This window comes from Rattus rattus, chromosome 4, assembly GCF_011064425.1.
Source record: "Rattus rattus isolate New Zealand chromosome 4, Rrattus_CSIRO_v1, whole genome shotgun sequence".
In the NCBI taxonomy this organism is placed as follows: domain Eukaryota; kingdom Metazoa; phylum Chordata; class Mammalia; order Rodentia; family Muridae; genus Rattus; species Rattus rattus.
In genome coordinates, this window is record NC_046157.1 from 76,089,479 (window position 1) to 76,114,015 (window position 24,537).

General features: G+C 36.2%; 1 protein-coding gene across 1 annotated transcript in view; it reads right to left on the reverse strand.

Annotated features, from left to right (window-relative positions):
- Positions 1-22,854, reverse strand: part of LOC116898392 (voltage-dependent anion-selective channel protein 1-like) — a 58,860-nt gene extending 36,006 nt beyond the window's left edge. Inside the window, exons 1-3 of the mRNA XM_032899686.1 lie at positions 22,767-22,854; positions 20,475-20,642; positions 18,222-18,424 (exon numbers count right to left, since the gene is read on the reverse strand). Of these exons, the coding sequence (XP_032755577.1) occupies positions 18,222-18,424; positions 20,475-20,642; positions 22,767-22,854 (459 nt within the window). The remainder of the gene's footprint in view (positions 1-18,221; positions 18,425-20,474; positions 20,643-22,766) is intronic.
- Between the last annotated feature and the right edge of the window lie 1,683 nt (positions 22,855-24,537).

Consider the following 24,537-nt stretch of genomic DNA (forward strand, 5'->3'; position numbering starts at 1 on the left):
GAATACCAAGAGATACAAGCTTCCATTTTAAAATGAAGTTACAGATAAATGTCTTGGACATGCAATAGTTGACACGTGACCTAGTAACTTTTCATGAATTTTCTGCTGTGATGATGTAAAAATTTTATACATTTTGTTATAGAGCATAGAATTAAACATTTCAGAAGTTAAGCGAAGATGTGAAAGTCTCCTTTAGGAAATTCGAGAGATTGGATCAAGGGCTTCGTACATGCTAGAAAAATCCTGGTACTCTGTTGTATTGCCAGCTTTGAGACACCAGAAATTTCTCAGATCGATACAATGGTTCAAGAAATGGCCCTTCTTTATCCCATAGGCCATTTTACTGTTACATGTTTGTAGGTGGACTCTTAGTTTTCAATGAATATCACTGTAGTAAAAAAAGAGTGAAAAAGTTGGATTTTTTTTTTTTTTTTTTGGATTTCAGATTTTACAATGGAAAAGCAGGAGAAAGTTGACAAGAGGGATTGATATATAAAAGCCCTGAAAGACTGACTTCAAAATCTTAAACACCCACAGAAAAAAGCTCTGCAGGACCATCTGTAGTCACACAGCCTGGAAAAGCAAGAGCAGAGGCAGAAGGACGACTGGGGTTTGTTGGACAGCGGGCTAGCTATGAAACAGTTTCAGATTCTGTGAGAGACACTGCCTCAAGGAAATAAGATGGGGTGTGATAAAGGACAATTTATATGTGCATACATACAAACAACACACACACACAAACACACAAAAACACAAGAAGTAAAGTACAATATAAAAGTAAAAAGCTGTATACGGCGTATTCTCCATCATTTGGAGTTAACTTTGCAGTGTGGTAAGATCCTGAAATGATGCTCTGTGCCACAGTTTGTTTTCTTTTGCATTCTTTTTCGTTATCCTTAGAGTTTATCCTATGCAGTCACTTTCTCATCTTAATTCATCAATACCACTTTTGGAAGAATTTGCAAGAACAAATTCACAATGACAGTTTAAATTATGATTCATTTTTAGATCAAATTTTATTTTTGAATGAAATAACATATGTGCGTGAGTTGAAAATCAATGTGTTTGGAAACAGTGTGTTTAAAAGTCAGGTTTGGTTGATCCCACATATTAGAAATGTACTTGTAGTTTATATACATATACATATATATAAATTTTATATATTATATATTTGATATTATTTATATTATGTTGTATATATTTGAGAGATAGATGCTTCATATCTTTCAAATATTTATAAAGACTATATGTTCTTTTTGATATATATCAAATATGTATAACATCTTTTATAGCATATATATTATTTTGACATATATACATATATGTATAGTTTCCAAAAGAATATTTAAATATGATTTAATTTTCATTAATTCACTTTACAAAAATTCATTTATTATTGGCATGGATTACTGTGGATTTCAAACCTTTTGTTTTAGTCTAACTCTCATAGAGTTGGTAGCTTATGATTCCATAGATCTCAACCCCTTCGAAACATCTCATCTGGCTGTGAAGTTGAAATTCAACAAATTTTAGTAGCATAAATCTGGAGAAGGATTGACATGATGGGCATCATGTATGAAGAAAAAGAAATACTTTAATTTACTTTGCACCAAGAGAGATGATTTTTCAATGTTAATTTTTTTCTGATTTGAAACATATATACATAAAGAAAATTCCCATCATTTTAATCTATAAATTAATATAAAACACATGTATCCATACTGTTCTTTTCTCATGATCATAATTTCCAAATTCAAAAGGCTCTCCCTCCCACCAGTGTGTCAAAGCCATAGGGAAGGAAATTAGAGAGAACCTATCTTAACCTCATGCTCAGCTTGAAAATTTTTTCTTGAAATCACTCAACGAAATAGTCATTGTTGGGACTGAAGTCATGGCTCAGCATTAAAGAGCACCAACTACTTTTGCTGAGAACACAAGTCTGAGTTTCAGCACCCTATTAGGAGGAGGCCACCAACTACATTTTACTCCTTCTAATGGGCATCCACCCGGGGCACCTCCATTCCTGTGCACGGATGCCTAACTGATAAAAATTCAGTGTCTTCTGACAATGTCCTGAGATGCAAACTCACTAATTTGAATATACATTTTCATTTTGTCCATATTTCTTTAAAATTATATTTATTCTTTCAACAAATTCGTGTGGAGTACAGTATGAAGACAAAATAAGTAATGGTCACCATGCATTTGCTTAAATGCTTAATAACCTGTCTCCAGGAAGGACAATGCACTAACAGCCATGAATTCTCACTTAATCCCAGGGAGAGGACTGAGCTACTTGAAGTAATACTGATCACTATTGTCCCTGCCATAGATTGTAAATATATAGGCAAGGAAATAGCTGTTTAGGTGACTTTCTAGACAATACCGTTATAAATACTCATGAATCTGCAATTCATCCTTAATACTGGGGGTAGAGTGATCCAACTGTGACAAAAGTGAAATGATTTTTGCCTTTAGTAATTTAACTTAGCCATAAACCCTTGCTTTCCCCAGTTGTATGGTTAGTATATTGATTATGATTATTCGGATATAATTGTCTCAGGCAGTCAATCACACATTGTGCTTCTTCCTTCCAGTGTGACCTTCACAATATTACTGATTTACTTTTCTGGATTTCAGTTTAACTCATTATAAATACAAGAGTGAGTCAAGACCATAGACCTTTTCGATCAGATCATATAGTCTGTGAGAAAAGAAGCAGCTAGAACATACTTAAGAAGATAAATTTGAATTATGATCAAATTTTAAAAGTCTCAAAAATTAGTCCTCCCATCATATATTTTAAAATTAGTTTTTAAAATTTTAATAATCTCCGAATTCATTTAATTTGGTTGTAAACTATTTAATTTGTGATATGATTACCCGTTAGGTCAAGACTTTGTTATTTACATTATAATCCAAAACAATGAAGGTTTTGTTTAACACTTAAACTTTTCATATCAGAAAATGACTGATTTTCAAAAGTTAAGTGAAACAAAACAGTAACACTTGTTTCTATAAGGTGTGAAATCGATTCTAGGGTAATATATACATTGAACACATTTTAATGAACACATACCACTTAATTCCCAAAATAGGCATATTTTTCTAAAGTATGTGATACACGTTTAAAGATATATATAATGTCTCATTAATAAATATGTTCAACATATTCTCATAAATAATTTTATAAATATCTTCATATCTAAATTTTTACCTTTTAGTAATACAGATGTCTTTAATGTTAATCTAGGTTACTAGCATTATAATTCTTCTTTTGTTGTTGCCATAGTAACTCCTTTGTACTGCCTCTTACCTGTCATTTACCCTTCCCTTTCTAAGATTATGAGAGCGTGAGTAATTTCTGTCTGCTCTGTGTTCTATTATCATGCTGCAGCCTGGAGATCAGCATAAGGCAGGTGACGTATAAGACCTTATTCGGCTTCGAGATACAATAAAGCAAAAGATTTCGGGAATAAAAAACTGAAAATTTCATCTAAATATTGAAATAAATAAATTTACTTGACTCTAGCCATATTTTAGAAATGTGTGCTATTGTTTTCTTTCCCTTTTCCCTTTTTAAGGCTCGACTCCGTTTTGTTTTTAATTTTTCTAACTTGTACTCTAAGAAGTAGCAAGAGCTAAAAACACAACGAGGAATACATATTTTCACAAATTCTTACTGGATTTTAAGGCAGGTTTGAGAAGCAAAGATATCATGAGAGCCCTGGTGCTGGCGTGCGCTGCATTCAACAAGGTATAGGCTGCTTTCGGTTCTGGGTCTCCCACAGTGGACAGTGGTCATGCACTTCCGGGAGAATCTTACACATGCTGCCATAGACCCAAGAAGCTGGCTCACATCTATGGGAATGAGAAGCCACTACAGTCTCACTGTGTTCAGGACATAATGGAGTCCTTTAATTACCCATGTACACAACTTCCTTAGCTGCTAGGAGACCCCACTCAAGTGTTCAATGAAGGAGACCCTCTTGATTCAAAGACTCAGGATATGCGGATTTGAATATCCACCACATCCTGCCCCCCTGGTACCACTCTAGGCCTCTGTTGCCTGCAGATGGCCTGGCAAACACTCTCCTTGTTTTAAAGGAGATTAGCAGGTGTTAAAGACCACTGGCTCCTAGTCAAGGATTTTCCCTCATATAATCCAAAAGTATGAATGAACATGGAAAAGTAAAGTTACAGAGAGGAAATGAGTAGCTGTTTGAAACATTTTATGTATGTTTCATACCATCCTATCAGTATGGACTTTCGAGGTTTAAAATATTTTATGTGTCCCCTTGCGTAAAGGGGAGGCTTCCTGTAATCTGGCCATCTGACTTTACTTGCTATCCATTTCTGCCCTTGAACTGAGCTATTGTCTACTGGAATAGGCTACCATTCACATAAATATGAATTAGCAATGGATAATCAGTGTAATTATCCTTTGAGGATGTCAAAATTAAATGCCTGAGTATGATAACTGAGAAAAAAAATCAGTTACTCTAAACAGATTTCTTTGGAAGTGTGTGGGGGTGGCTAATCGCAATATATGGTATCTAAAGATGATGAGTATATATGATGAAAATTTCTATGCATACCAAAACAAGTTCAAAGTGTCTGTACCTGGAATTTCATTTCTGCTTATTTACTTGTAAAATATTAGGATAATTTTCTCAATTTTTACATACATTGATACATAATAAAAGTGTTTCTCATTAAAATAATAACTTTTGCCCTGACCTGACAGGAAGAAAAATATTTCCTGAATATGGTGAACATTCATATGAGTTAAAGTTGTAACCTAAGTAAATGGGAAGAGGAATTTGGGGAGAGGGATCCTGTCCCCACTGTGGGGTCAATAACCTCGTATAGGATTCTTTTTACCATCCTAAGGCCTAGTTTCATTTTACACCATAATTTTGTCTTCAGACCATCATAAAACTAAATGTGTCTTTTACAACTCTGAGTGCTCTTTCTGTCATAATTTTAGCCTTAATCCTAATATATTTTTAAAACAATTCTTTTTCTCTAGTGAAACTTGTGTCTTTGCTAGTTGATGCAGACTCCGTGGACATACTCATGAGAGTAAGTGCTTGTGGCAATGTTTATGAAACAAGTGTTAATGTTTCATTCTAAAATGAACAATTTAAAATAAAACCAAGCACACTTTTCCTAACTGGTTTTCCATGTTTGATTCCAAGATCATATTTAAGGAAGTTTAAGAGAATCAGTTTTGTTACTCCTTTGTCCATTACATAATCTCATCAAAGGTTGTCCTGTCAGGGTTAGTGCTTCCCAGATAATGTCACGAGAATGTCTTGAAATTTTTGTGGTTGAATTTTTTGTGTGTGTGTGGTTTCCACAAAACTTTCAAAATGCATGTGCAATAAGAATTTTGAAATCATGTGTGAGACCATAAATTATTCCTTAAAGAAAATTTTAAGTTATCTTAATAATTACATTTTAAGTGTTCAGCATGGATCATACATTTTGTGTTTGTCATCACAAGCATGTATGGATGTTTTAAGGAAATACCATGTATCATTTTTCTACTGTCAATAAACAAGGATCAATAATTTTTAATATGTTCTAGATCTCAGGTACTACACAATATGGATGATCATTTCTTTTACCTTAATGGTTATCTTAATAAACATTTCAGATTTGTTCTTATTTTCATTTTTCAAAATGAAACCAATATTCAAAGTGAAGCCAATTATACATACTTGGCTACTTAATGAGGGTCAAATGGAATTTAATAACTATAATGCTTTCCTTTTTTAAAAATGTGATTTTTACCATTACAAATCTTTTGAATCTTTTGAATCTCGATCTGATCTGGAGTCTATAGTAATATTTTCTATGTGAGTAATTAAGTCCTATCTGTTATGTGAGGTGTTAACTCACTTCAGAACGAATGTGTTGGTTCAACAAAACACAGTGTCAGTTTGTAGTGTAGGAAGGGATCTTTAGATGTTGTGTCCTGCAAGTTAACTAAGATTTTCCATGTTTTTACTGAATCTGCTGCTTTTGAAATGTTCATTTTTCCTGATATTGCATTAAAATAATATGCGTGATATAAGAAAAAATTATTTAGAATCATACTGATTTCTTTTTTTAATTTTTACTTCTCTCATAAATTACATCCTGACAAAAGTGACCTCTCCCTCCTCTCCTTCCCGCTGCTCCCCTTCTCCCCTCCCTGCCACAGATCCTCTCCTCCTCTGTTTTTAGAAAAGAGAAGGCCTCCCAGGGAAAACATTCAAACATGGCTTACCAAGCTACAAGAAGACAAGGCACACACTGACTTATAAAGTATCATGCATAGGACTGATAGAATAGCTTAATAGCTTACTTACAGCTGATAAAGGCCGTTGTCTCCGCCTAAAGATGTGAGTGTGATCTTCGGAAGGTACGTGGTATGAGGAGAAAATTGACTTCTATCTCCAATGTGGGTTAGGGAATATAAAATTAAATAAACAAATGCAATGCTTAAAAAATACAATAGTTATATGTTGTCACAAAAATACATACAATGTTAACTTCTAAATGCACTTGAAACAAAGTTGTCAACATGACTAGCCACTTTTTTTACATAGTGTGTGTTTGTAATCATATGGTGTTCAATTAGTCATCTCTGGTGGCATAGAATCTCAGGTTGCACCATTCGTTTCTTAAGTGCAATATTAACTACCTGCTGAAAACATTAACTAAGGTAATGTATTTTAAATATTTAAAATTTTTAAGGGAATAATTATTTTATTCAAAACAATATGGTTAAAATACTTGATGTTTTGACAAAAGATATTATATTCCTATGGGCAGTTCAATCACTACTTGAAAATCTGAACGTGACAGTTTTCATCTGAGGGGCATCTGGATTCTTTCCAGTTTTCAACAATTATAAATAAATCTGCTATAAACATTGGTATGCAAGTTTTGTTTTGTTTTTTTAGAGTTCTATCTTTTTTATATTTTTATTAGATATATTTCTTTATTTACATTTCCAACGTTATTCTCCTTCCCAGTTTCCTGTCCATAAGCCCCCATTCTCTCCCCTCCCCTCCCCTCCCCCATATGGGTATTCTCCCTATACAGCCCCCTTATTGCCTCCCATATTCCCCTGCACTGGGGGTCCAACCTTGACAGGACCAAGGGCTTCCCCTTCCCCTGGTGCCCCAACATGGCTATTCTCAAGCAAATGCTTTAGTATTTAGGATGAAGAGTCACTTTCCATGCATTGAAAAATATCTGTTAGCAGTTAACATTATTAGTTAAAATCATTTTACATACAGAACCTCATGTTCTAGAATTTCTGCCTGAGTTCCCTTCCTGGCTTTGTCATTCATTTGTCATTTGTTTTTGGAAAGTTATCATTGTTGAAATAGAAAATCAGAAAAATGTGACTAGAATATATTATGTAAAATATTTATTTTCATTAAAAGATAATTAGAGATTAAAACACTTACCGTTTTGATCATTATTTCTTCTGTTTCCTGGATAGGGAAAATTAGAAGGAAAGGTAATAAATGTAATTGGTATTAGTTCCCATTTCAGAGAGCTTATTTGAAATTCTATCAAAGTATTTTAGCAAAGATTGTAAAAAGTGTGGTTATGTGAATAGGCATACATAAGAAGCAAAGTAAAACCTTGATGGATACACCATATACAGGAGTTACGCATCATTATCCTGCTGCCTAAATTTCTACTCTCTAATAACTTTAAGTTGAATCTTCTAATCCTTAGCATCAAAAAGGAGCCCAAAGTATCAGACATAGGATTTTAGATGTACAGAATGGAGCAATGTATAGCATTCCAGTTCAGGGGTAAAAGAGTACCACATAAATACAGACCTTTCGAAACTTTAAATACTATATATGCCCCAGACCCACGGTAGAATGCCCAGGGCTCAGCTGCTATATGTAAATGAGGCCTGGATGAGCGATGTGGGTTAGCAGGGTCAGGTTTCTGAAAGCTATACCAGCCCGTGGTTTTGGTTGCCTTTTCTGCTTCCTTTCTAGAACACGTGTGTAAACCACGGCCACGTGTTCCACAGACCGCTGGTTCGGGTCTGCCATGCTTTCCCTGTTATAACACATTGCAGCTTTGAAGCCATGGGCTGAAATAAAGCATTCCTCCTTGAGGAACTGTCTATCGGGTGTTTTATAACAATAACAAGAAAAATAAATAGATGTTCCTGCTAAGAGAGGAAATTCGTGAAGGAAAGGTATGTATTTGAGATTCTCAAAACAAAGTAATAGAATCAAAGAGAGAGTGGTAGTTTCTAGAGAACCAGGGCTCCTATTCCAAAATTTAATGGTAATTGTAGTGGATTGAACAGTTTTGACCCCGACAGACTCATGTGTTTGAATGCTTGACCAACAGGGAATTACTCTGTTAGGTGTGCCTGTGTTGGAAGAGGTGTGCCTTGTTGGAAGAACTGTGTGTCCGTTGGGTGGGATTTGAGGCACTATGCTCAAGCTCCATCCTCCTACTGGCTGCCTGCAGAAGTCAATCTGCTCCCAGTTGCCTTTGGATCAAGATGTAGCACTCCTAGCTCCTCCAGCGTCATGTCTGCCTGCAAGCTGTCATGCTTTCCTGTCATGATGACAATAAACTGAGCCTCTGAAACTGCAAGCCAGCAGCAATTAAGTGTTTTAGCTTCTAAGAGTTGCTGTAGTCTTGGTGTCTCTTCAAAGTAATAGAACTCTGGACTAAGTCAGCAAGAAATTAATGAGAGCACCATCACCTGGAATGTTATATTTATCTCAGGATATGTAGGACCTGGGTTTCCATACACTATCTAATCTATCTATCTTCCCAACAAGTCTATTAAATCAGCATTTAATCACCCTATAGCCAAAATTTATACAACGAATGAATGGAAAATGTATGTTTCAATTGCAAACTTTAGGATTACAGAATCGTCTAGGAACACTTGTGTTAATAAAGAGTGTTGATGAGATGAGCCATTGGATGTACCTATGTTCAATATTACCTAATAATCAATGGAAAGCTTTGGAAGCTTAGTAGTATAGATTAGTTAACAAGAACAGCATTTTCCCCTAAGTCTATTTAGTGTGCAGTTATAAGAGATTACTACAGATAGAGTTGGTAGACAGCAGACATGAATCCCTTTGAAGTTCTAGGCATAAAACATCTAAAATGGATTTCGGAGTTCTATGTCAAGGCTCCAGAAGAAAAGCATTTCTTTCTAGAAACTCCAGAAAAGAATCAATTTCCTCTCAAGTTCTCTCTTCTACACTCCAATTAGAGGTTTCCTGTACTCTTTCAGTAAGCATACCCTCTCTGTTTAAAGACAGCAGTGATTGGATGATCTGTTCTCAACTACATTAGCTTTTCATTGTTTTCTTCAAAAATAGAAAATGTTGATGCCTTTGATCTTAAAAGTCCAGGGTCACCTCCCAACTTGCACAATGATTCACTTGTGGCCTTGGTTCTGTCTGCTTTTAGATTTAACATGCCCCTTTCACAGACTGCAGGATTGATATTACCTTGAAACTAATAATCTGATACAAAAACAACAAAAATGCAGCCCCGCCCCCCAGATAGCAGATATCAGGAATAGTCATCATGAACCTGAGATGCAGGGTCAAGGTTCAGCACTGGGAATCCTGCACCGGAAGCCAGTCTTTGGGTCAAGCGTTCCATGTATGATGCAAACTTGCCTGGGGAAGAATTCGTGGAATGGTAGCTAAGGGGTAGAGCATTTACCGAGCATATGTGACACTCTGGGTTTCACCATCTGCAGAGTTTGAGAAACAACTGTGCTTTTTGCCTTCTAAGTTCATCTTGATTCGACTAGATGCACAATGTAGCTTATTTAAAATCTGTGATCAGGATATGCTGCCTGTATGTTAATGCTTATATGGATAAATGTGTCCTGAAACACTTTCAATAAGTAGTAATTACTTCATAAATGTCAGTTTTCCTCACACAACTCTCTGCACAGAAATTATTAACGATCTCTTGATTGCTCATCTAAGTTTTCTCTATACTGACTTATTTCTGTATGTCATACTGAACGGGATGGCTATTGACTGTTATAATTCATCTTGTTACTACAATTAAATTATCTCGTTTTTAAGTACATATAACACATTGTTACATAAATGAGACTTCTGTTCTTGCTGAGTTCTTTTTCAAAGATGTTTACTATTATTTCATGCTCCAGTACTATTTTGCTGACTGAAGCATTTTAGTTTAGTTCCCCAATAACCTAAAACTTACCCAAGTTGGTACTTTATATGTCAGTGTGTCATTTTCATTTACTTAGAGGATTTTTTTCTGCTTGTACTTTGCCTTTCTCTTCCCTCATCTTACCATTTCTTCCTGGCTTTTGTCATTGGATTGCCACATGGTACTGCAAGCTCTTATTCTATAAGATGCATTATTCTCTGAGAATCCTGCTAACTCCTCATTTGGAATGACTGGGAAGTAAACTGCTGTATCTCGTGTTAATTTTTAACTGGGGATCCTGTACCATACGCAGGAGTCAACTGTTGCTCCTAGGAAAGCATGAGCAGGGCCAAGCCTTTCGTCTCTCATCAGCGACTCATTTCTCCTATGGATGTGACAGACTGCAAATGTCTCCATTGTGCCCCTGGCCTCGAGGCAAAGCTTTATAGGTTACTTCTCGATGAGGCAGCTCCTTGGTGGCTAAGACCTGGTGGCCAATTGACAATCTGAAGATGAATGCCATGCTTCTGGCTAGATCTCACAATGCTCATCACTCCAGGCCCATCTGGTGGGACTACTTTCTAATATCAGCTTTGTTATTTGTTTGATAGGTATGTATTTCTATTTATTTTCAATGAAAATTATACTTAAATGCTGCTTTAAAATTTTTGTGACTGATTGGCTGTTTCTACAAGTTCATAATAAGAAAATTTATAGCAAGCATAATGACTCTTGTTGCTAAACTATTTTAAACTACAGAAATTTTGGTTGAATTACTTTATGGGCTATCTCCAGTAAGTTAAATGTTTCCATTAATTAAATGGAAGCTTTATTCATAAACTACTAACAATTTTGAAGAATAGTTAATATGACTCATACAAGAAAGCAGTTTCTTATCATTATGAAATGTAATACATTAACCCTATTTTCATTTATGTGGAGGAGTATACAGTAATCTTGCCTTTAACAATAGCCTTTTCTCAGAAAATGTAAAATTTGCTTTGATGCTCTGTGATAACCAATGAAACTCAATGTAAGTTAGAAGTTAGTAACAAACATTAATGAAGTTGGTACAAAAGCTAACACCACTTAGTTGATACATACATTAAACCACTATATCACAAAGAGATTGAAAAATCACACAAAGGGAAGGAAAATCTACTATTCCTATTCTTAGTATAAAAACTTATAAGAACCAAACATCGGGGCATGTTTCTATAATCATAGCACTTAGTAGGTTGAGGCTGAAGAGTGCAGAGTTTAAGGAGAGCCTATGCTATGTGGCAGCACCTAAGCAAGCCTACACGGAGACCATGTCACAAACAAAGAGGTATAAATCTGTCCATAATCATATATCTACTCGTAGGCCTGAAATAAATGCAGTGAAATAAACTTACGCCTGAATTCATTTTGAGATTTAGAAGTATTTGCAATATTATATTTGTTATTAAGACAGTTGGAAATGTCTGCTTAATGGTTTCACAGTAAAGTTTATCTTCATTTGTTTTCATATACTGTTACCTGTGCACTAAAATTATGCTCCATGTGGAATGCATATTAAGCTGGGCTTGTTGGCAAAGGTCTGCAATTCCAGTTCCTCTGGACCCTGCAACAGGGAAACCACACGCACCAGGCTACACTTGCCAACATAGTGACACCTAGTCCCAAAATAAAAACTGCAAAAATAATTGCTGGGTATCTGGCTCAGTTCCTACAGGGCGTGAGGCCCCAGTCTCAATTACCAGTAGAAAAAGGTCAGCAAAACAGAATACAATATAACAACCTCATGTGCTCATATAATTAAACTAAGTTTCACATAGCCAAATTATCAGATTATATCACTCAAGTATATACTGATAGTTATCGGTAAAATCTATTTTTAAAATAAGCATGCTCCCTTTATTTCTTTCACAAATTTCCCACAAGTTTAGGTGAGATTAAAGGCTTCAGCAAAACACTCAGAAAGCTAATTGGAAGACTATAAAGTAAAGTAAATCCACCATTCTTATTAAGTTGGAGGTAATCAAATCTCTTCAACTAAAGAAAAGATTCAAGTTGAAGTAGAAGGATCTTTAAATGATCTCAACACCACAATGCCCTCAGGACCCAAGGACAAAGACTGGATCTAGGTAAACAGTGTGAGAAATTAGAAGACTTCTTACCACAGACAAAAACTTTCTATATTCTGTTGCTAGGAAAATGATGAAGCAGAACTCAATGGCATTGTCTTTCTCAATCTGGAGAAAAATAAGAATTATACTAGGCAGCCAAACAATGACTGGGAAAGTATATACATAAAACTGATGTGGCTGTTTGGAATTCTCAGTACAAGCCAAAACTTGTAAGTGTGAAATATGAAATATCACAAGAGTATTTTATATATTTACTTAAATAGAAACACAAATAAAAAGTGCTGTTAGTTTTAGATTAGGTAATCTAATAATTTTGAAGATTACTTTAGATCACTTTCATTTATTGCATGTATTTACTTTTAGGTTTTGGGAGGAAATGTATATTACATGTAATGAATGCATTTCCAATGAATGACCTTTTGTGTATTTCTTGAGAGTCATTTTTACAACTATATTGGAATAATTAAAAAATTATTATAAAGTTATCATAAAGATAAAAATGTTATGGTATATGTGTCATTGTTTTGCAAACTGAATTCCATAGAAGTAGTAGTCTTTAAAATTGCCTCCATGATCAGAAACTGAGGGAATGGTCAGCCAATTATGTGCCCAAATTGAGACCCATCCCATGGACGACACCAGTCCCTAACACTATTAATGATACTCTGTTATGCTTATAAATACTGTCCTCGGAGAGGCTCGACCCAGCAGCTGACTCAGACAGATACAGACACCCACAGCCAAACAGTGGGTGGAGCTTGTGGACTCTTATGGAAGAATAGGAGGAAGGATTGCAGGCCCGGAAATGGATAGGAACTCCACAGGAAGACCATCAGAGTCAACTCACCTGAACCCTTGTGGCTCTCAGACTCTGAACCAGCATCCAAAGAACATACACGGCTGGACCTAGGCCTCATTGCACATGTGCATCTTGGACTTCATGTGGGTCCAAAACAACTGGAATGGGGACTACCCCAAAAACTGTTGACTATCCCAAAATCTGTTGCCTGTAAACAGAATATGCTCATCTAGCAGGGCCTCAGTCAGGAGAGAAAGCATCTAGTCTTGCAGAGACTTGAAATGCCAAGGTGTGTGGGAGGGATTTTCAGGGAGGATCAACTCGCTCAGAGTAGGAGAGGGAGGTTGGGGGGAGGACTGTAGGAGGGAGCAATGAGTGGAATATAAAGTGAATAAATAAAAAAAATAAAATTGTAAAAATGAAAATATGAGCATCTTTTAGATACAAATGTACATTTAAATTAGGATGACTCATTTTTAATGTTTCAAAACATTAAACATTTTTCTCTCAATGTCTGTCTGTCTTTTTCTTTCTCTCTCCAACATATGCATGCACTCATACACACACAGACTAAACAGGCACACTTAATCTTGAGTTTAAAGTTCATCACCCACACAGCAGCTGCCAAGTCAGCATGGATTTTCACACTACACAGAATTACTTAATTATAGATTTTTGAAAACATTGCACATTGTAACTACTCATTAAAATCCATAATTTGTCTTTGCTACACTATAAGTAGTTTTATATGTAGTGTAAAGCCTAGTTATCTATAAAGTCCAGCATCTAAAAATCCACTGAAAAATAAAATTAAGTAACCTGTCTTCATCCTCATGTCTAGAATCTCAGGAGATGTGTGCATTTTAATGTAAAATTAAACTAAGGATATATAGGTAGCCATGCAGAGAAAGTACAGTTGATTTAAGTACATCATATCCATGTATGGAGATACCATAATGAATCCTCTTTGTATACCTTACATATGCCAATAAAGTTTAAATATATGAAATAAAAATTGCCTACATGAACATAAACTAGTATTGCTTTCTCGCAGTCAACTTGTGCATTTCTTTTTGGTATGCATTTATCTTTCAAATTAATTTAGATCTTACATGTTTCCTAAAAATGATAAAAAGCATATTAGGAAACACTTGTCTTCTAATCCATATTACTAGTTATTTGTTTTACTTTTTCCTAAGATCTATTTTCTCTTCTAACCATTTTATAGCGATAGCAGAAACAGGTCATTTCTTATGTTTGCTTTCATGTGTATATTTGTTTCTGAGATTGGTCTGTACTTTTCTACAATTCAAGTTGGAGATTCTTATTTTAATTTATTTTATTACTCATATTCATGGCCATTAAAAATAAATACTTTATATAAGTTGATGAATGAGTTTGTATCGTGAATTATAAATGAATGACAAGCCCTTACTCAAATGAGTCACATATTCTAATGAAGGAGGTGAGGAGGAATACCTTTATTGTATATGGTGTGACATATAGAATAGTGAGATCATATGAAGCATACATTTCACTCAAACTGTGGTGGTACACTGGGAAGTGCACAAAGGGCAGATCTTCATCAAAAGCAAAGGAGATTGTTGAGCAGATAATTGAATATATGTCGAGTTTTGTTAAGTAACAAAGTAGAAGAGATTGACACAGGGGTAACAGTCGTCAGAAAGCATGAGATCCAGAGAAGATTCCAAGAAAGACTGTGAATGACATGAGAAAGGGGAGAGGATTGGACGCCTGAAAAGAATGAGATTCAAAATGGAGGATCAGGGAGTTGTTCAAAGTACGATATGAGAATCGTATGTACTTCTCAGTCTTCATAATGCTGTGACTCTATAATACCATTCTTCATGATGTATTGGCCACAATCATAAAATTACTTTGTTGTTATTTCATAACTGAAGTTTTGCTATTGTTGTGATTGCAATGTAATTATATGATACTCAGGATATGTTGAGAATCCTGTTAGAATCGAAAGTGACTTAAATAATGGAGTATCGTGTTTTTAACTTTAGCTGCTGTGGTTTAAATGAGAAACTTTCCCCCACAGTTCATATATTTGAACATTTGACCCTCAGTCAATGACTCTCTGGTGACGCTATAGAACCTTTAAGAACATGTGACGCCCAGTTGATGACTCTTTGGTGATATTATAGAATCTTTAAGGAAAACACTTCACCCTCCACCCTCCAGTTGATGGCAATCTGGTGATGTTATGGAATATTTAGGAAATGGACCCTTGCTGTGGAAATTGCATCCTTGTGTACTAGTGAACCTTGAAAGTTGCGAGTCTTGTCCCATTTCCATTTAGCTAGCTCTCGGCTTGTTGACAAGCCAGCATCCTGCCACAGCAGCCTGGTGTCATGTCTTTTCAAGTTTATGGACAATCCTACTCAACCTACTTGCTAACTAATCTCTTATATATGTCACTCTTGGTCATGGTGTTTTCTCAAGCAACAAATAGTAACTAACACAACCACAAAATAAAGATATGGGCTAAATGTAATAAAACAAACAGACGGATCAGCCTTGCACTAATCTAATAAAGAATGCTGGCATCATAGAAAAGGAAAGGCTCTGTTTGTGCATCTGAATTATTGGTAGTGCCATTCAAATCCAGTGAATATAAGAATAAGAATATATTTATAGCATATGTTCTATATTAAATCATGTTTTGCTTGATAGTTACAAGACTCTAAGGAGAAAATGACTTAAGCAAGACAGACACTTGTTTATCTTAGGAGTGTAATTATATTTTTTTTCTTTTTTCTTCATTGAAAGATTTTTTTTATACAACATATTCTGGTCACAGTTTGTTTTCCCTAAACTCCTCTCAGAATCCTTTCACCTCCCCACTCACCCAACTCCACACTTCTTCTTTTTTCTCTCTCTTTAGAAAAAAATAGGCAAAAGAAAGAATAAGAAAGATGAAAAGAAACGCAAGAAACACACACTTAGGACACACACAGGTACATGGACACATGTACACATGTGCACACATGCCATAAGAACAAAATTGGAAACAAAATATACTCAAAAAAGACCATTAAGACAAAAATGCCAAGCAAAGCAATACGAGACAATAAGTCTACAAAAATGTCATTGAGTTTGTTTTATATTAGCTGTAAAATTCTGCCACATGGTCCTAGTGTGTTAAATATACCCAGTGTTACTACACTGCAGAAAACTAATTTTCTTCCACAAGCAGGTGTAGATTGCAGATAGTTTCTTGGTTAGGAATGGGAACTCATGTTCCTGTTCCCATATCAGTGCTGGGATTCCATTTGGCTTGAGCCTGTGCAATTATATATCCAAGAACATTCTGCCTTCCTTCTCATTTGAATGGCTTAGCTCCCAGATGTATAACTTAACGTTCCTACATCAACATCATATCTTGCTTCAATAGTTGTATTTCAATGAGCAAGAACAATGGCAGCAAAGAAATAGAGGAAATATTGCCTTTGTTGCCTAGGAGGCTTTATCAGCACTCAGAGGAAACTGAAAGCTAAGTACAATTCTAGATTTATTTTCTAAACTAGTTAACACTAATAATAAGATCACACTTACCTATAAAAGTATATGTAACTTAGTATTGCAAAATAAAAGACAATTGGCTATATACTGCAATTCACCAGTTGAGAGGACTTGACATATAAAAATTCAGCACAACTATTTTTTTGAGTCTTCAGACTTAAAAGTCAAGAAGTCAGAAAAGAGAAACAGGATGAAGATAACATATGTTGTGATTAAAGAGACATTAAATAAAGAGATTTTGAAAGTACTAGGTAGAGAGTTTTGATAAAGCCAGAGACATATGTATTGACCAGTGTCATAAAGTTTCTCTTCACTTCCTGAGCTCTGGGTTCTATTAGACCATTCAGCTTAAATATTTTTTTTCAAAAAACCTGTCCAATGTCTTAAAGGTTTCTTTTGAAGAACTTTCACTTCTTCCAGTGTTCTTTAATTACATTTTCTTTTGTAGCATGCATATTGTAATAGTACTAAAACGATAAATTTTAAATGTATTTCGCCTTTTTTTGAAACTTCTCTTAAAAAAATAAGTAACATTTGTGTAACCTACATCTAGTTAGATCCCTCATCTCCATTTAAATTTTAATAAGGCAATTTAAATCTTGCACAACAACATTTACATTTGTCTCAGGACTATGCAGCATTATTCTCCAAGTCTTTGGACCCTAAACAACTTTTCATCTTTTTTTTTTGTGCTTCAAATAATTTTAATAGTTTCTTAGATAGAAATTGTTACATTATGTGAAAATGTTGAAATTATGAGGAAAATGTAACTCAGCTTTATGTGTTGAATAGAAAGCAAGTAATAAAAGAGGGAACTAGGTGGGTGAGGGGAGGAGGGAAAGCAGGGATGGGGATCAGGTGTGGGTAATGGGGAAGGAGAAAGTACAAACAGAAATTGGTGAAAGGGGCATCTTTGGGACAAGCAGGAGACCTGGGACAGGGGAGTTTCATGAGTGTCTATGGGGTGACCTTAGCTGAGACTCCTAGCAGCTGGGGTTATGGAGATAGAAGTGACCACTTCCTGTAACCAGTCAGGACTTCAAGTGGAGTCCCACCCACAAAAAACAAAATTTGTCCTTCCTATAAGATGGGAAGTGATAAAGAGGGAGCACAGATTGAGGAAATGGCCATTCAACAACTGACCCACCTTGAGACCCATTCCACGGAAAAGAGCCATCCCCTGACATTATGAATGATACTCTGGTGTGCTTGAAGTCATGACCCTAGCACAACTCTTGTCTGCTGATTGGCCTCATCCAGCAGCTGATGGAAACAGAGGCAGAGACACACATCCAAACATTAGACAGAGCTTGTAGATGGAGTCCTGAAGAATGGAAGGATGCAGGATAGGATTGAGGAAGGCAGAAGAGGGAGGGACAGATTTGGGGGAGCTGAAGAAGTCAGCACACTATGGAATCAACTAACATAAGCCCACCTGGGCTCACAGAGACAGAGCCCCCAACCAAAGAGCATGCAGGGCTGGATCTAGGCCCCTAAACATTTGAAGTAGATGTGCAGGTTGGTCTTCATGTGCGTACCTTAACAATGTATCTGGGGCTGTATCTGACTCTGCTGCCTGCCTTTGGATCTCTGTTATCTAGCTGATCTGCCCTGTGTCTCCTCAGTGGGAGAGGATGCTGAGACTTGATCTTGGTGTACGTGGCATATCCGTGGGGAGTCTCCCCCTTCTCTGAGGAGAAGAGCAGGGTGTAGTGGGGGTGAAGGGCTTGTGATGTTGGGACTGGGAGGAGAGGGGAGAAATGGGGTTCCAGTCAAGATGTAACGTGAATAATGACTATATTTCTCATCTTATTAGAATTTGTAAAAGTATTCTTCTTTTATAGTTTTTTAAAATAAATCTTCTATGTGCAAATAAAATTTAAGATACTGCTGAGTGATTTGTAATTTGAATAAGAATATTATTATGGTTTGTATTTTATTGTCTGATTATATTATATATGAGAAAAAGTCATATCACTTGAAATATAGCTAGTCCCTATAAAATATTAATTATATAAGGCACAAAGGAAAATAATAAGTCCTCTATAAATGGAAAAATAAAGATAGTGTCAGGCAAATTTCATTATTAATTCCTCATGCCTGGCAACATCCGTTACTCATGTGGAATGCCTATTAACTGTAGCAGGTGTTCTGCATAAGTATCTAAGGGGAGATACCAGTCCACTGAGTGCAAGAATAGCTGATAAGCTGAAGTGGAACTACTCGTCGTATTAAAAGAGATTAATTAGAAATTTCATAAGAAGCCTCTAAAGTCCGAAAGATGGTTTTCTTTTCCCATAGTTCAAACAAGATCACATGTACACTTAGCACTTGCCTAGCTGGAATCACTAACTTGTAGGAAGTAATATAGTTCTTTTACTATTTGACCATAAAGTTCTCTGGAACTAATCTCAGATGGGATTTACTCAATGTTTTGGAGATCAAGCTTCCCCTGTTTCAGTGATACATGCTCTTATGTCTCATCCTACTCTGTAGTCTGATGTTTCGTTTGGCTGCTTAGCATCTTTAATGTGCAAAGTTATCACTGGGGTGGGGCAGAGGTTTTAATCATATGCACCCCCTGTTTCACCTAGAAAGACACTAACTAAATTTGCTAAAGTTGGGTCTGTGAAAGAACAAGCATTGGAGAAGAGAGCATTTTAGGTGAACGAAGCCACTAGACCAGCCACTCCTCTTGTGGTGTCATCAAGCCCATTTCCTTAGTAATTTCTTAAAACACTTTTCATAAACTTGATCTATTTTGTTCTTCTGTTGTTGAGACTTAAAATATACATGGCTGCCAAAATATAAGAAATTCTTTCATGGGATTGTGAGGGTAATAAAATGATAAATAATAGTTATGCATAGTGACCTCTAAATGCTGAAAAACAGATGAAGAGATAAAATAATGAATGGATAGCTCTATCTTGAGGCTGTTCTTAAGAAATGTTAGAGATACAGAAAATCTCTTCTGCGGTTGTGGATATTGGGTCCATAAACATGTACAGAAACACAAACCCATGGCTTTATCTTCCCTTGTATGAATAGGTCACTCATTTTAAGGCAATGTTGGCCATCTGCTATTTAATGTTTGTTCACTATGCTTTTATCTCAAGATGTAAGAATGGTTACTTTTACGTTTGAGCTTCATATAACAACTCTGTTAAGGTCCTGGTGTTTCACTTTGTTGTTAGAATTCCCCCAAAACAATTGTGGCCTACTTTTCTCTGGCCATTTTGATGAGAGCCATGTCTCTGGAGCTCCTGTGTTTTAGTGCTAACTTATTTTCAGTTGAAGAGAAAGAAGGATCAGGCTTCACTGCTAATGATTAAGAAAAAAAAAAACAACTATGATTATTTTGCATTTTTAAAATGTGCATACAAATCTTTTAATCTCTGCCTATACCCATCAGAACAATTCCCTTCCAATGTAATTATATTCAAAACGCAAGCGAGATAATAAGTATCTCGGAATTTAACTTGATAAATATTCATTTGCCTTATAGGGAAAAGCAAAGAACATTCTCATATAATTAGCTGCATATTTTTAAACCACACTTTTATTGAGTTTTTCTAGGTATATTTTATGTATGCAAATCTGCTAATTTATAAGGTAAGAGAGGTGAGGGGGACGGGAAGAGGGAGGAAGGAGAAATATTCATTCCCAACCTGCCCTTGTTTCTGGGGAATAAGTTTCTTAATTATAAGAGAGCAATCTCTTCTCCCAGCTCAGTGTCTTTGTTTTATTGAACCTAAGCTGGTCAGAGCTTTTAATTTTAAACCTAGACTTACCTTTCTTAGTTGCCATAAAAATCCTTGCCTTCAACACAAATATAGCTATGCTGAGAAATAAAGAAAATGGTGCGAGGGAATTGCTCCACCAGTGGGGCGTGGTTGGCCCAGGGAAGTACAGTTTTAGTACAGCGTTGAGATCCTCAGTCAGAACAGACAAACATTCGTCTGCAGATGGGGTGAGTCATGTACACATCCTTAGGCCTAGCACAGGGCCACTAAACAGCAGGTGCTTTTTGGTTTTTTCCCCCTTTAACTGAAGCATACGATAGCACCAGCATTTTAAATATGGCAAAAATTTACAGCCTGCACCTGTGTTACCCTTTAGTATATAGCACACCCGTGATGTTCTTTTGACCTTTAACAATGAAGGTTGTTAAGAACTCCCATAGGAAGAACAACAATATCAACCAACCAGACCCACCAGAGCTCCCAGGGACTAAATAACCAACCAAAGAGTAACCACTGAGGGCTTATGGCTCCAGCTGCATATGTAGCAGAGGACGGCCTTGTTGGACATCAATGGGAGGAGAGACCCTTGGTCCAATGAAGGCTCAATGCCCTGGTGTTGGGGAATGCCAGGTGTGAAGGCGAGAGGGGGTGGGGGTGGGGAGCACCCTCATAGAAGTGGTAGAGGGGAGAAGGGAGGGGATAGGGGATTATCCTGGAAAAAGGATAACATTTGAAATGTAAATTTTAAAAAATCCAAAAAAAAAAGAACACACTCTACACATTCCCGTTCTAAATTCAATACTTTGCAATATCTGTGCTTAGCTGAGACTGCTGCTCTGATGTTTCCCATGAGAGAACTGCTTTTACAAAAATCACATCTACAATTAATCAATTTCTGATGAAATTATGCACAAGTAGTTTTGCGAGGAGGAAACAGTTCATTTTCTTTGTGATCTCTGTATCCCCACTGCCTTCCATGAACTCTGTAATTGCCCTGATTCAGCAATTCTTTTATCACTCGTCAGTCCTCAGGTGTGACTTACTCCCACTTATCATGTGCCTCATGACATTCCCTCCACCAGCAAAATCTGATCAGAGATATCACCAGACAAATCAAAAGACGTGATGCACAATGGTATTATGATTCTATTTATGCTCAAATAGTATTTTAAGAACTGAATTGGCTGAGAAAAATGAAATGTCAGACTTGATTCATGAATATATAGTTAGTTTTAGTACAAAAAAAAACCCATAATTAAAAGACCGTAGATTATAAGCAAGAGTATTTAACAAAGCCAATTTTGTTGTTGTTTTGGTTTAGTTTTTGTTGTTTTGTTTTTTTTTTGTTTTGTTTTTGTTTTGGGGTTTTTTTGGGGGGTTTTTTGGTTTGTTTGATTTTTTGGTGTTTGTTTGTTTGTTTGTTTGTTTCTTTGCTTGTTTGCTGGTTCCAATAAAACTTTATTAGCAGAAGCAAATGGGAAGGCTTATGATCTATGGCCTGGAGGCTGCTGACTTCGACTTCTTGGGTCTGTGAAGTATGTTCCAAATTAATTTTTCCTGAAACATGATAATCTCAGAAGGTCATTTTTCCTGGAAGACAATGCCAGTTTTGAGAAATAATCTAATATTGATTTCTTTATTTTCTTTCCTCCTCTTGTCATTGTTTTGAGGCAGTCTTGTATTCAAGGCTTGCCTGGAGCTCACTTTGCAGCTAAGAATGCTTTTTGTTTGGACAGTTTTGTTTCCAGGTCTCAGTATTCACTAGAAAATCTTAAGGTCTTCCATCTGCCATGGACAGAAAACAAATAACAGAAAGCTAGATCCAACTGACTTCTGAGAAGGTGTGTGTTGTTGGAGTATGGATCTGTCACATTTTGAGTTTACTTTTAAAGATAGTTTTCTTTTACCTTTATTGGAAAAGTCCTTGCATGGTTCGCAACTTCGTGGGAAAATAAAACAAACAAATAAAAACCAAACCAAACCAAAACAAAACAAAGCAAATTTTACTCAAAGTCTTTTCTTCCACCTCACCTGAAGACTTCATGTTCTAACTTCAAGACTTTCTGCTCTTTCTCCCTCTCCTTTTTGCCACGAGCAGAGAGAGAGGTGAGTGGAGACACTCAAGCCTCCGTGCCTTGGACAGACCTATGGGACACTAATGAGCCTGCGCAAGACCTACCATACCTGGAAGAATCCGATAAACAGAAATGTTTGCAAAGCACAAGATCCAGGCGAATTAATGGTGAAAATCAGCAAAGTATGATCCTTTAGGGTCAGAGAGAACACAGTAGAAGGGTGAAACTTCCTTGCTGCCCTTCTATCTCCTTGGCATTTTCGCACAGTCTACATGAGTGCCATCTCTTTGCTGCAGTATAAACATGGCTCCCCGGTGGTTCAGCACTACAGGGGCAATGTAGTGCTTTTTCATTCTCTGCGAATCACCCAGGTTCCCTCACAGAGGCTCAGCGATGGTTTGAGAAGAGGTTTATTATCACTGCTTAAGCTAAAAGTTGCTGTTTTCAAATGTTTTGCCTGAAAAACAGAAGCTGAATGTCAAAGTACAATTGTAGTAGGCTTTACTTTTTGAAGATTTAAATCTTAAATGTATGTCTATTTCTAACATGGATGGACTTTTTAAGTATTAGCTTTTAAACACTTTTAGTATTCATTTCCAAGACAGTTTACAAGCTGAAAAGCACAGAGAATGAAATGACAATTTCTACTAACCTGTAATTAGCATTCACGGGTTTTATTGGTATTTTTCTTAATTTAAGTAAGAACGTTAAAACTTCTGTATCATATAGGTCTAGAAAAGTGTAAAAGTTTTGAAAACTATTAGATAGGGCATTAATTATAACAGTATTGGGAGGATTTCTTAATAAGTCATTTTTACCTAGAAGTCAGTCTACTAGCACTGATAATTGTCTCTTGTCTCTGCAGTTTTGTGAGCTATTTTATGCAAAGATAAAATGTTCATATCCTTTCTTGTGCTCATGATAAGGCTATGCAAGACTATATTAAGTAATCCTTATATCACTGTGCTAATACCAAACTGAAGCAGCTTTTAATCAGTTCACTCCTGCATTCGCCAGCAATTTTTACTGTCTCTCCACTCCCCCTCTGAAAAGGCATTACTCTCTGTGTGGAAAGGTGAATTCTTTAACCATATGAGAGGCCCCTGATCAGTATACTTTACTCTTGTAAGAGGACATTTGTGTGTTTATAGAGAACTTAGTAATCAAATGAAACCTAAGTCAGTAGCCCTTGGGCTGCAAATAGGAGCGGCCCTTGTGTGAGCCTTACGTATGCAAGCAGAGCCCGTTTGATTTATATTATAATTTTTTAATGCATATAATAGATATTAATGAGCATTGTCAGGAACTTACAATCAGCATCCCTGGGAGATATTTTAAAAGATGTGGCCATAGCAATTCGCCCAGCTATGGTCATCAGTCTCAACACATAGCACATCCCTTACTATCCCACAAAATTTTACCAATAGCTGACCTCACTTCCTGGAACACCCTTCTGGAAAGGGGTAAAGTACCCTCATTTCCTCTAGGTCTCTATCCAACTGCAATCTTCTCTTGAAGACCTTTCCAACACCCTGTGGCTCCCTTTGCTATGTCACGCCTTATCACCTGTCCATATTTTTCTAAATCAAGCATATCTGCTGACCTGCTCTACACTAAATTCATCTATAATGATAAAGTCTTCTCAACTCTATGTTGATCGGTGCTTTATACTCAAATTAAGAAAGCTATTTCAAAAAAATATAATGAGCACAGTAACAGTGTCATTGTGCACGGATCAGTCATTGTCTTTGTGTATATGCCTATATGTGGTACTCCGGATTGAACTTGGCCCTCATTCCTGCTGGAAGCACGTCTTCAACTAAACTCCATCCCGGCATAATTTTTACTTTATTCTGAGACACAACTAAACATATTGCTCAAGGATGGCCTGGGCCTTGCTATATAATCCAGACTGACCATAAACTCCTAATTTTCCTGTCTAGTAAATTGGATATGATGCTTTTTAAGAGGTCAAATGGATAAATGTATCACAAAAAGTGCTTAATCTAGAAGACCCCTGCTGTGGCTGAATGTAT